At 54.9% G+C, this 13,017-nt stretch overlaps 2 protein-coding genes across 2 annotated transcripts; both read left to right on the top strand.

The window, feature by feature from the left end:
• Window positions 1–7,443: 7,443 nt before the first annotated feature.
• Window positions 7,444–8,602, top strand: VOLCADRAFT_55081 (uncharacterized protein; the record flags this gene model as incomplete). The annotated part of the gene is made up of 3 exons (XM_002945990.1): window positions 7,444–7,585; window positions 8,191–8,210; window positions 8,450–8,602. Coding segments are annotated over 3 exons (315 nt in total), but the record flags the coding sequence as incomplete, so codon positions are not given.
• Window positions 8,603–11,670: 3,068 nt separating this feature from the next.
• VOLCADRAFT_85886 (uncharacterized protein) lies at window positions 11,671–12,783 on the top strand (the record flags this gene model as incomplete). Its single annotated transcript, XM_002945989.1, has 1 exon — window positions 11,671–12,783. The coding sequence occupies one exon, from the start codon at window positions 11,671–11,673 to the stop codon at window positions 12,781–12,783; it is 1,113 nt and encodes a 370-aa protein (XP_002946035.1).
• Window positions 12,784–13,017: the final 234 nt, after the last annotated feature.

Here is a 13,017-nt window from a genome sequence, read left to right as displayed (position 1 = left end):
ACCGCCTCCAAAGTAAAGCTTTGCTGCCAGCCGTCAACAAGTCTGTCGAATTTACAGTCAACTTCGATTCCGGAAGCATACGTAAATGCACGCCGACTTACCGCCCGTCCGTTTCACGTAACGAGTGAGCAGTCGGACTATCGCAGGTAACGAAGGCCACAACGGAACGTGCTGAGGATAAAGCTGGTTCTGAAGTTTAAAGATACGGGATAATGCTTTGCGTTTCTTCATGATGTCCTCTGTGTCGTAAGTCCCTCGTCTACATGTGTTCGGTTTGTGCGGTTTTGCGAGATCGGTTTTGTGCGGTTTTGTGGTTTTAATTTCCAGCCTTTGTGCCGCCTCAGAATACGTAGGGTGCGGCGATTTGGCCCAGCTGTTTCATGCATCATTACAAGTTTAAGATCTCATCCATTTGACATTCATCCTATGCACGTACTCAATTACCGTGGAGGGCTACCAGGCCTTTCCTTTCAAACGAGGTTGTCAACGCTAAGCATCGAGTCAGCAGTGCTGGCTCACCAAAGCAAGTCGCTGGCCTCATGTCTATCTACTAATTGTCAACGTCAGCATTCCACCACGAAGAGAAAATTACACACTATTGCATTTCAGCATGGCAAAGAGAAGAGGCTCGCCACCACTGTCGCACACACGACTAAGTGAACTCTGGCGAGCCGTCGCTCGTGCTTTGGCGGACTAGGTTTAGCTGGGTTTTCGAAGTGTAGGAAGGCACAGTTGGCTCTTGGTAATGAGCTCCAGGCTTCAGAATTAGGTAGGGCCGCAACCGAACCATCCACGCAAACATTTTCATGTGGATGCTGCTGAGGGGATGGTGGTAGAAATGTGTTTGAGTATGAGAGGGCGCATGGTGGTTGCCAATCCCGTCGTAAGATGAAAAGGCCACGAATCCATGCTAGTAAGTCTTTGATGTCGATCAGTCATGTAAATGTAAACATGTTAATGTGTAAGGAAAGCCTTGATTGATGATATTCACCCGTATGTTTGTCTGTTCCCTTCTTCGGGACTTCTACATATTTCGTCCGTAAAACAGAGACACCTTTGGGGTGGCTTAATGGCAGATTGCAGGGCACCTGCTGATGAATGTAGTCGGTGGCGAGCTTTGCCAATGTGGACGGCGGGCTTTGTACGACCTGTTCTGTACGGCTTCTGTACTTCGACAGGAAAATGTAGGCGCCCAAGTTGTAGGTGACTGATGACCCGGTCTTCGGCTATTCCTACCCTCCCCTGTAATCGGCTTACGAACAGTGACGTTCTCTTGTACTTGCAAAATAACGACATTCAGGCATTTCCCCCGCTTGTTGTACTTCATGTTGTCCCGACAAACACGGGTGGTGAGCCGGAAGCAGCTGGCATGATGTGAGGAACAGGGGGGCATATCTTCTCCCGTGGCAGCTACCCTGCGAAACCCTGCCTTCCCCGGTGTTTCGGGGCACCCTCATCCAGTCCCTAGGCAACTTCTCTGTAGATCGCTCAGGTTCCGCAGCCACCACCGGCATCCAACGGAATCTGTCGGTCAGATGGCGGCTCAACCTAACTCCTGAACTGCTCGCATGATCACATTGTCCCGGGGTACCATTGTTCATCGACTTTTCCGTCCATCATCGGAAGGCTTCTCGATCACGACAGGTCTCGATCCCGGGATCTCCCGGGGTCAGTGGTCCGTGCCTTACCAGTAGTGCCTATGCACTACTTGCATATATACTTTTGGGTCATTTTTGAGTGATAATATCCCCCCATGTTTTTATATTATATACACTCATTCGCCGCTACGGGGTGAGCCTGGCGCTCGAGGACTGGAGGGACGCAGCGGAGTGCTTGGACTCGGTAATGGCGGGCCTGTCTGCCATGCAGCCGTGTTCATCGCCGCCCCAACCTTTCGAGCAGTCTCCGCAGCTGGGAGCTCCGAACGAGATACACGCTGCACCGCCACTGGGGCAGACGACACCATAACATAAAGAACAAGTGAGTCGACCCTTGCCGCATGTGTATGATCGCGCGTGTCTGTCTGTAGAAGCTTCGGAGATGCTGTCTGCCAGGGATTCTCGGACCTCCCCTGTTCGGGCGGCGGAAAACCTCAGCATGAAGGACAATCCTCCTGCCCTGGCCTTCCCGTCACCCCAACCCCTCGGGTTGGCCCTTACAGATACCCAAAGGGAATACGTACAGCTTACGCTAATTAGTTAAGCTACTGTGCAAGTAAAGAGAACCTGAATTGCAAGGAAGGACATGACACCATCTGCATCGGCCGCTTCACATGGCAACTGCGGGCGTGAGACAACACCAATGCCGTTATTTAACTCAAGCGTGCGCAACTAGTAACTTTACAAAATGAAGGTAGTCCCTCGGGAACCGTCGTCTGCTCTCTCCTTCCGAAACCATGCTCCGAGCCGCTCCAGAACCTGACGGCTCGGAAACCAAAATATTAATGTTGCTGCGGAGAATAGCAATCTTTGGTATATGCTTGTCTCTGCGGTAAAACCTGGCTTTCATGCATCAAACGATTTAAACGGTGATCATTGCCGAATTATTCGTTCAGGTCCCAGAATTCCCTCCCTTATCCAGCTTATCAAGCATTATCCATATAAAAAATCAGCGGGGCAACTCGACCAATCTTCTGAATTGCAACACCCACTACTGACTTGTTTCGGCGATTCCATCGCGCCAACTCGCCACACACGATTACCATGTCGTTCTGGGGGGTCGTTGTCAAACCAGGGAAGCCGCATGCCTTCGTCCCGCCGCCGGAAGAATGGAACCTTCACCTGTCGCAGGCGGCCATCGCGCCGACAGTTCCTGAAGGCCAGCGCGTGGCTTTGGCTGTGGCTTCCGACTCAAAGGAGGAGCCGCTAATCGTTTGTACCCTCACTGCTGGTCGCACCGATACCGCGGTGCTGGATTTATTTTTCTCACAGGTGGGCCCAAGGTGTTGACAAGGGGTTGAAGGGCGGCGTGACCTATGCTTAGTAACGGATTAAATAATTAGAGGGAACATACGCCTCTTAGGATTTTTGTTATCCCAGGTAAGCCGTTTAAGGCGTTTGTAACTATATCAGCGTGGAGAAAGCTAGGGCCACGATGCCGTCGTTGATGCCATCGTCGGAGTTTCTGCCGTCCTGCGCACCCGCAGCATGGACTCCGGTTAGTACTGTTTGAGCGGAACTTAAACAAGTACTGGAGCCGACCTGGGGCTAGTACTATGAAAATATACAACACGGCCTCATCCTGACCCTTCCCATACGCCCCTGACAAGCAGTAACGGAGGACTCGGTTTCGCCCCTTGGCCGCACCCGCTTCGGAATGCACACACGTTGCAAATGCACACCCACAGCCCTGGTTCATTTTGGCGGTTTCATATCCCTGGCCAACGCTGAGCGCATATATAGCCCAGGGCCGTTTCCCTTGACGACGAAATGTCCTCCAGGCTCTCCGTGATTTTAGTAGCTGGCCCCAGAAAAGGCCTCTCAAGATGCTGGTCGAGCGTTTTGCGTGTACATGTAGTTGACATGTGTGCCGTACTGTGTACCGGCTACTACAGTGCTTTTAACTCGTCCTCGTTCTGCCAAGGCGTTTCCCCCTCTCCCACCTTTCCCTCTATGTACCCAACTCGTCTCCTCGTCTTTCCTCCAAACTTTTAATTTGTTCCTCATCATCTTTAACGCCTCGTTGTTAATTTACCCTTTCTGAATTCCTCAGTATTCGGAGTTTTCGGTGATTGGGGAACACGCAGTGCACCTGTCGGGGTACTACACGCCCCCCCAGGTGGGTTGTGGGTTCTGTGGACCGACCTGGGCTAGGGCTGGGGCTGCAGCTTGGGCTTAGGGTTTCCAGCGCCTCCACACTTGCATTGTAAGAGACTAGGAAAGCCACACGAGCAGACCAGACACCCGGCATACATGCCCCCGGTCAGTCACCTGCTGGAGTGAAACTCGATAGCTAACTCGATATATTAAGGATTGCCCTCTTGCTGTCCTCATCTGGGTCACCTGGGACTGAGGGCTTTGGGTTCCGCTTCAGTGCAACCAGAGGGCGAAGAAGAACCGGCACGGGAGGGGTTGAGGCTGGGCCCCTCGGCGTCGCGATCTTGTCGTTGGTTTGATCCCCATTTGGGTAATCAGATTGGGGGTTACCCAGATGGACGGGGCTATCGGCGCACGAGGTCGGGGTCTTAGGCTGCATGGGGCTTGCGATGGTGGCGATGACGTTCGTGCTGCGGTGATGCGGAGGAAGTGGGTCTTTGGTAGGTCGGGGCTTCAGCATGTGGGTTTAGGGCTGCTTTGGGGCCTCGTCGAGTGATGCACCGTCCATGGGCCCCCCGGCTTTTACGGACACCCCCGCACTTGTGCGGAACTTATAACTTGTAACTTGCATGGGTTGGAACAAGTGTGCATTTCTGAACCGTCTGCTTGTTATATATGCTCATGTGTTGGCGTCCCTCCTGTTTGGTTGACTTGCCGTTTTGCTTGCTGGCGGCATGTCCGCTCAGTTGGTGGATGAGGACGATGAGGATGAGGATGAGGACGACGAGGATGGCGAGTACCAGCCGGGAGCTCTGGGCTTCCCCATCCGCGGCAGCCGTGGCGATGGCGACGGTGATGATGATGACGACGAAGACGATGAGGATGAGGACGACGACGATGATGATGATGATGATCTCGATGGCCTGGACGAGGTGTGTGGGACGAAGACCTGTTGAGGGGCAAAAACTGCTCCAAAAGCATCCGTGCCATAGTTTATTCACACTGCTGAAATACGTCTTCAAGGGTTTTAGGGTTTTTAGGGTTTCAATTACACGACATGAAAGTTGCCCGACATTTTACCTCCCATTGTACACGAGGAAAGGGATTTACCATGATCAGGGATTCGGGTCAAACGTGGATGAGGGGGAAGGAGCGTGTTCTTCTACAGATGTACCTAAGCTAAGACGGGTTGGACAAATGACCCACGGGTCGCTTGCTCCCTGGCCCGCCTTTCCTCTCTCAGGACGAAGAAGAGGATGACGAAAACGAGGATTCCATGGATATGGACGGCGACGAGGACGACGAGATGTTTGGCTATGAGGCCGTGCTGAAACGAGCCAAGCGGAAGCCGCATGTGGTGATTGAGGACATCACCGACCAGGGGCAGGAGGCTGTGGCAGCGGAGGGGAACAAGAAGGCAGAGAAGGGTGGCAAGAAGGACGCCAAGGTACGGCTGACGGTTGGAACTGCTCGACCGTTGAGAGGGGGGACAACGAGTTTTCCCCTCGGGTAACCGTGTCGTGCATTGCGGATGGCGGAGAAGGGCATTGTGTGGGGTGCGTTCCGGTCAGGGTTTTGAACTTTTTATATATGAACGTGGTGGCGGCTGTTGGAGAGGATTGGTTGCCGGAGCTGCAGCCCATGCTTTGCTTGAGCATGCGCCGTTCTTGAGTTCATCAAGGTTTCCTTTTCCGAGATAGGATGCGTGGTTATTTACTGGGCCCGGCTCAGCTCTCCCCGTCCGCGTCACCGTCGGCTGTGTCGGCGCTTGTCATCAAGGCTCTGTCTTCGGCTTGCGACAGGCTGCAAACAAGGCGACGGCGCCCAAGGGCAAGGAGAAGGCTAAAGAGGACGACGAAGATGAGGAGGACGAGGAGGAAGAAGATGAAGACGATGACGAGGAGGAGGACGAGGAGGAAGAAGCGGAGGAGGAGGAGGACACGCCCGCGCCTAAAAATGCAAGTGAACTATGGAGCGTTTGCGAAGTATGGAGAGTGTGTTGATAAGCGCCGCTTTTTTGGCTCCTGCTGTACCTGCAGCGACAGCACTTGCAGCGCTCCTATGATATCGACCACTTTACCCACAGCATATGTAAATGCCTGGTTGCGTGGTCCTCTTTCTACCGATAGCGGCATCATTTGGCGGTGTGCGTGGCGCAGTAGGCGAGGAGCTCTCTGGAGGCGGAGCAGGGAGGGAGTCGTCCTATATATAGGGTTTCTTTTTTGCGCTGTGTAGTATTGTTGTTTTCTGCGATGTCATGCAGATGACAGCGTGGGTCCTTGGACTGGCACGGGGCCTTTAATTTCGTGCCTTTTTGTTCTGCTCATCGGTATCCGTCTGTTTCAACAACCTTTTGGCTGCTGTTTCGCTTCGCAGGCTGGCAAGCGGCCCGCGGAAGCTTCCAAACCGTCGGCAAATGGTGTGGCAAAGGCGGACGGCCCAGCCGCCAAGAAGCAAGCCGTCGGGTAAGTATCATATCGGGGGCCGTGAACACCGCATATCATATCGGTGTCTTGTTTCACACATCACACAGCCTAGGGTGTGATCAGGGACATGAGCGAGCTAGGCAAGCAGGGGGTTGACGGAAGGCCAAGAACGGGGCATTGGCGGATATGATAAGAAACAGGGAGGAGGGATGGAGCAAGGTCGCAGATGCATTTGTTTGGGAATAGCAACACGTGTTTGCTTTCCCGCGCACAGTCGTGTGCGCGCATAAGAGTCGTGTGCGCGGAGAAGGGCTTCACTGCACATCTAAGCTCGCGTTCGCTCCTGTTGGATCGCGGCCGTATAACCCTGCAGGCAGCAGCAGCAGCCGACGCCTCAACCTGTCGCTACGGGGAAGGAGACTAAGGACATGCAGAAACAAAAGCAGCAAAATGACAAGGCTCAGAAGCAAGACCAGAAGCAGGAAGTGAAGAAGGATGCGAAGCCGGCCGAGAAGAAGCAGGTTGAGAAGAAGGACGCTGAGAAGGAGTTGAAGCCGGGCAAGAAGAACATCCGGCGTCACCCGAATGGCTTCGAGGTGAGGGCTCCCTCCGCTGCCTCCTGTCTCTGATTTTGTACAGCACCCCTTCTTTTCCCGCTCTTTCCCTCTCCCTTTTCCTCTCTCTCTTTGGAGTCACTCTCGGTAAAGGTTGACGGTATGTAAATCACCGCATTGAAGTTGGCGGTGGGCCCTCCCAGCTTCCCACCATCACAATAACCACCACCACTCATCTCGGCCGAACCACAGCCACCATCAGCAAAAGCCGTTGGCCTCGCGCCGATTCCAAGGCCCTCTCCACAAACCCACCCTAAGGCCTCGCGCCTTTCCGACTCCCTTCCGTGTCTTTGGACTGCGGGTGGTAATGTAGATGTTAGCCGGTCGGGCCTGTCACACGGGCACCTAGGGCAGAGCGAACTCTCTTTTCTCTCACAGATGCACCCGCATGGGCGGATGCGTTCTCTCCAATCCCTAGGACCTGACCTTTGCTCTCTTGCTCTGGTGGCGCCCCTCCTTACCGCATGGACCCGTTGAGGCCGATTTCTTGGGCCCATGGTAACGGGCGTGGTGTTGCTGGCCTGACAAATACACACAAGCGCAGTTGGGCGATGTACTGCACTCCCATGTAATTCAATACCTAGGGTGTTTGCAGGCTCGTGCTCATGCGAATACGTGTCTTGTCTACGGTACACATGTACGGCGCAGATTGAGGATGTTTCGTTCGGCAACCCGCACGGCAAGCTGGCCAAGCCCGGACAGAAGGTGCTGGTTCGCTACACTGGGCGGCTCAAGTCGAATGGCAAGGTGTTCGACAAGAGCGGCCAGAAGCCGTTCCAGTTCCGTCTAGGTGGGTGTGGGGTCTGGCCCCGCTGGGGCATCGAAAATTCCTTCCCGGACAACTCCATTTCCTGCCGGAAGAAGGGTTTGTGTGGGGTCGGACGCGGCGATAGTGGATGGCTGTTCGCAGGGATAATGGGCCTTATGGGATAGGCTGATGTTTGGCTGTGAAGCAAAAAGAAGAGGGGGTTCTCTCCCGGAGAGGGCTGCTGCCATATGGCATCGTCGCTGTGTCACGCCGCAACCCGCACGGTTACCTACCTGCATTAGGCTTCACTAGATGGCGCGGGAATATCCGTCCTATATTGTCCGGACGCCGAGAGGTGCCTTGCCCCCTGGGTGGTGATGCTGCACCCGCTTGGTCACCCACTCGGCTTCTGGCTCCATTCTCTATGGTCCAGTCGGTTAACTTTTTTTTGGCGCCCCTTTCCCCATGCTCTGCCCTTTCTGCTGCCCCTCCGGCCATCCCAAAACTTTGCAACGCAATACGGTGTACACGAATGCATCTTCCCGTTGCCAACCCGTCCGGACGGCGTCTGCCGTTGCTTTTGGCTTTCGGCTGTTGGGATTAAAAATGCATCTACCACATCATGCACCTACCGTGTACCGATCCAGGCGTGGGAGAAGTGATCAAGGTGAGAGCCGCGGGTCGGGCCGGAAGGAAAAGAGCGGTGACGACTGTCCTTGCGCCCGTAGGATGCGTTGTACGTGTCTTTGCGTCGGGCTAGCTGGCTTCTTTCCTTCATCGCTTTTGGTCGATCACTCTCCTTTGCCCGGGACAAGTTGTTGTCGCTGCCTCTTCTCCGACCATCCAAGGACCTGACGGCCCCCCGTCTGTCCGCCCTGCCCTAACGAGCTGCTCTCACCTGTGCAGGGCTGGGACCTGGGTGTGGAGGGCATGCGAGTGGGCGACAAGCGCCGGCTGGTCATCCCGCCGCAGCTGGCGTATGGCGCTGCTGGCGTCAAGGGCACGATTCCCTCCAACTCCACGCTCGAGTTTGACGTGGAGCTTGTGGACGTCAAGTAACGTAGTCTTGCGCAGCTGGCAAGTAGTGGTATTAAGCTGGAGGAGGAGGAGGAGTGGTGGTGCCTTCAGCGAAGGCGTTGTCGTGGTGTAGTTTGTCAGTGCGGCGTTGTCCGGGCCTGGTCGGGCTTTGGCGCACGGTGGGCTCCATACGTCCCTTAGTGGAGATGAGCGCCGGGCTATAAACGAACCTGGCGAAGGGCCGGTTCAGCATGTGCATGGTGCCTACTGGCACGGGCAGGATAATGTGAAGTCAAAGTAAAGCCAGGTTGGAGAGCCTTTAGTGAGTCCGCACCTCGCGTGCAGGTGAAAAGAGGAGGAGAAGCTGGTTTGGGAGTTTTCGAGTGGGCAGGTTTTGTTCGCGTTCAGAGCGCGGTGTCTTGAGCGGTACTTGTGTGCATGTGTTGCGGTGCTTCTTCCGGGGCAATTATCTCTTATCCGGGGCACATGCATTGATGTAGCAAAGTGTGTGGCGTCAGGAGACACAACGGCCTGGGGGACGTTTGAGGAGAATTCGACAGCGTTTTTTCCCTGGAAAGCGCAGCTACGTCAGTACACAGTTAGTGGGCAGGACTTGGAGCTAAGGAAAATGACGATCGAACCGAGGTGAAATGAGGACGTGGCGCGGGCCGAGGGGTTTGGCTTGCTTTGCGGGGTATTGCTATGTTTGTGGATGGCTGGATACGGTGCTTTGAGTGGACAGAGATTTAGATTACGAGTATCTTTCGGACTGCAGGGCTGCAATGCTGGCGGGTTGCTCCTTTCGGGTGCAAGATTGGGGTGAAGGTGGATTACTTCGGGGCTGCGTGGTGGACGAGGCGGGATTTGGATGCTGCCCGCTGTTTGGTGGAGGGGCCCGGCTGCGTTATATTACACGCAACACAGTTGTTTAAGTGTTCACACGGTTTCCCGGGCGGGATATCCCTGCGTTTACAAAAAATCAATCGAACGCGAACCTGAGACAACATGAACTTTTGGGTCGTGTTGTCATTGTGATGGTGCTGGAGCTGTGTTATGCTTCAGGCAATTTACGCGCAACTCGCTAAGCTGTTTAGGCCTGGAAAAGCGGAAAAACGACCTGCACATCGGCTTTGAAAAGGACGCAGCGGTTTTAGATGAAGGACAAGAGAGAGTACATATTTTCCCGGCACCTTGCGCGACACGGCGTGGTGTGGTCACCCTCAATGATCTGGAACGGACTGCAGCGGACTCTTATGACGGTAACATAAAGGACACACAATACAATTACACAATTATACGATTTTAAACAAACATGCAATATTATGTTTATTATTTACATGTGATTAATAGCGGTAACTGGATTATTCAATTATGATACCTCTGGTCGGACATCAACCATTTTTTCATTCCCACACACTGCAGGAAGTGGATTGGATTCATACAACGACAGCTCTTTCGGATCCTCTTTAGCAGGATTTATGTAAGGTCCGTCAGGAGGTTATGTATTGGCAGCGGCATCCTGAAGAGGACACCAGCAAGGGCTGTGCGAAGACGATCCCGGGTACAAGGGCATGCACTCGTGTGCAATAGAGACTTCCAACGTATCTGACCCCGCCTGACAAGGCGACCTTGGACAAGACAAGTGGGACAGTTCCTATTCTTGTTTTCCGTAATATCATGTCACGGTTGCCGTACACGTCATCCAGAACGTCTTGGCACAGCTTATAGGAAACAATATCGCTTAACCATTAGGTAGCATCGGCCTTGTTCGTGTACCGGGGTTTTGTCAATGTTTCTGAAACAGGGATTGCTTGGACCCAGGGGCCTGAACCCAGGGGCCGTTCGATTTTCTATTGGGTTTACAATTTTTCAATTTTCGGTTAAGTTTACGCCGAACATTTCAAGGGATCAGCCGGACATAAAGAGTTGCCAGGTCGTAAAATTTTGACATGTCGGGCTACACGAAGGCGTCTGGCAGTTAGCGACTTCTATCGTCCGCGACAGTCAGGACTGTTGAAAGCGCGTTACGGTAGGTGCCACGAAATTCAGGCGCATCATCTAACCTGTTGTAAAACTATTGTCCTTTTATGTGGAAGTGATCAAGCGTTTATGTGATGCGTGAGACTGCATGCCTCGTCGACGCATGGAATCCTCCAAGGAAGCGGCTCAACCTGCTAACGTTAGGGACTAATTCGCTCCAAGAATATGCCGAGCGATATTTTTCCCATGTCCATGTTTTTTCTGTATTCTGTCTTGTAACGATCTACACACGACGCGAAGGGCTAACTAGAGCAAAAGAGTATGTGAATCAATCCGTGGTGGCCGGCGTTCCTTGGTGTGCGGCCACGGAAGCGCACTCCGTAATCGACCATCTGACGAAATGTACCTGTCGTCCCTGACGTACGGACATCTGTAGGAAAGTAGCCTTGGCTTGCAGCGAAACGGGATAAGAAGCCTGCTAATGTTATCAATTGCATGTTTTCAAAATAAATCTGTTGCTCGCGCCACTTATGGATCTTCCGGGCGCATCTTCCATGCTTTTCCCTTACCGTCGTTCGTACGACTTCATACGTCGCCGCTGTGGCTTCCCACTGCACAGAAAGAAACGCCCTCGTGCACAGAGAAACAATATTTTCTTATTAGATTGTTATATTCACTTTCGACTGCACGTGGCCCTTGTTGCATTTGACCGTTCGCGCGCTCCCGCGATATATGGCCGAGGACTCTTCCGACTTTAGGGGTCTCCTTGGAAGATTCACGCGTCACGCTGCCCTTCCATTTTCCTGCCACCTCCGGTAGCGGCCTCGTCCCTAGCAGCAGCCGAGTCGAGCATCCTCCAAATCCAAAATCCAAATCCAAACGGAGTAAGGTGCTTCCCATTTTCCCAACAGAGCACCTAATGACCCCCCGGCGCATCCGGCTACTGTGTGTGGTGTTCTAACAGTGGGCTGAAGACTCGTGAACAGCAGAGCCAGCTGGCCGTGCACTTCACGTGAGACGATCAAGGCAGACAAGACACCCACCCAGACCAGACAACGCAAGTCACCTAGGCGGCAAGCCACCTAGTCCACTACTGTACGACCGAAATCACGTACTCGTCCCAAGGAAAGATGGAAGCCAGCGACCCGGCTGCTGCCAGCGATCCCTTGGCTTCTGGCCACGGCGGCGGCGGTAGCAGCGGCCGTGGCGACGGCGGCGACGGCGCCAGTATCCAACAGCAGCATTCGCCGGGCCGCCGTACGACGGAGGCGGCGGATGCGTCGGAGGCGGCTGAAGAGACTCCAAAGTTGGAACCTGCTGCGGAGGCGGGGGACCCGCTAGAATCTGGATACGGCGCGGTGGAGGCGGCGGGACCTTCCGCCGCCACCCGGGACCCGCTAGCGGCGGCGCAGCGCTGCGCGGCAGCAGGCTGGGATGTTGCCTTGTCGGCCCGGGAGTCAGCGCTGATCGCGCGGGAGTCAGCCGTATGTGCAAGAGAGGCGTCCGTGGCGGCACGTGAGACGGCAATCACCTCACGGGAATTGGCTTTAGCATGCCTGGAGTCGAACATGCAATCTGTGGCCGTACAGATGAAGCTGTTACCGCCGGTGCCGAGGGAGCTGGCCACGCTGCGAGCTGGCGTCGTCGGCGCTACCGGCGCCGTGCGACCTACACCTGTCGCGGCACGAGCTCCTCATCCTGTCGTAAACCAGGGCGAAGGTGCAGCGGCTGGTGGGCCTCTACCAGCACACGGGGAGGCTGCCGCGGCGCAGAAGAGTCCGTCTATATGGCGAGGCAGTGATGGCGGCAGTGGCGGCGGCAGCGGTGGCGGTGATAAGGTGATGTCTAATACTCAGCGGCGCCGTCTGCAGCGGGAGCGGGCTCGGCGGCGGGCGGCAGGTGCACGACAGGGGCACCCGCAGGAGGGCGAGCACCATACCGAACCCGAGGGGTCGAGGTTGGCGGAGGCGGAGGAGTTGCTGCAGCAGACGCAGCTGCCCGAGCTGCAGCCGGATCAAGAGCGCTGTGGTAGTGAGGAGGAGGAACATCTAGGAGCCCAGGCTGCACAGGAGGGGCAGGAGGGGCAGGCGGCACAGGAGGGCCAGGCGGCACAGGAGGAGCAGGCGGCACAGGAGGAGCAGGCGGCACAGGAGGGGCAGGAGGGCCAGGCGGCACAGGAGGGGCAGGATTGCCAGGCGACACAGGAGGGGCAGGATTGCCAGGCGGCACAGGAAGGGCAGTAGGCAGGTTTTGTTCGCGTTCAGAGCGCGGTGTCTTGAGCGGTACTTGTGTGTATGTGTTGCGGTGCTTCTTCCGGGGCAACTATCTTTCTTCTTATCCGGGGCACATGCATTGAAGTCGCAAAGTGTGTGGCGTCAGGAGACACAACGGCCTGGGGGACGACAGCTCGACAGCGTTTTTTTTCCTGGAAAGCGCAGTTACGTCAGTACACAGTTAGTTGGCAGGACTTGGAGCTA

Source organism: Volvox carteri, assembly GCF_000143455.1.
Source record: "Volvox carteri f. nagariensis unplaced genomic scaffold VOLCAscaffold_1, whole genome shotgun sequence".
Taxonomy (NCBI): domain Eukaryota; kingdom Viridiplantae; phylum Chlorophyta; class Chlorophyceae; order Chlamydomonadales; family Volvocaceae; genus Volvox; species Volvox carteri.
This window is presented reverse-complemented; position numbering and strand designations above follow the sequence as displayed.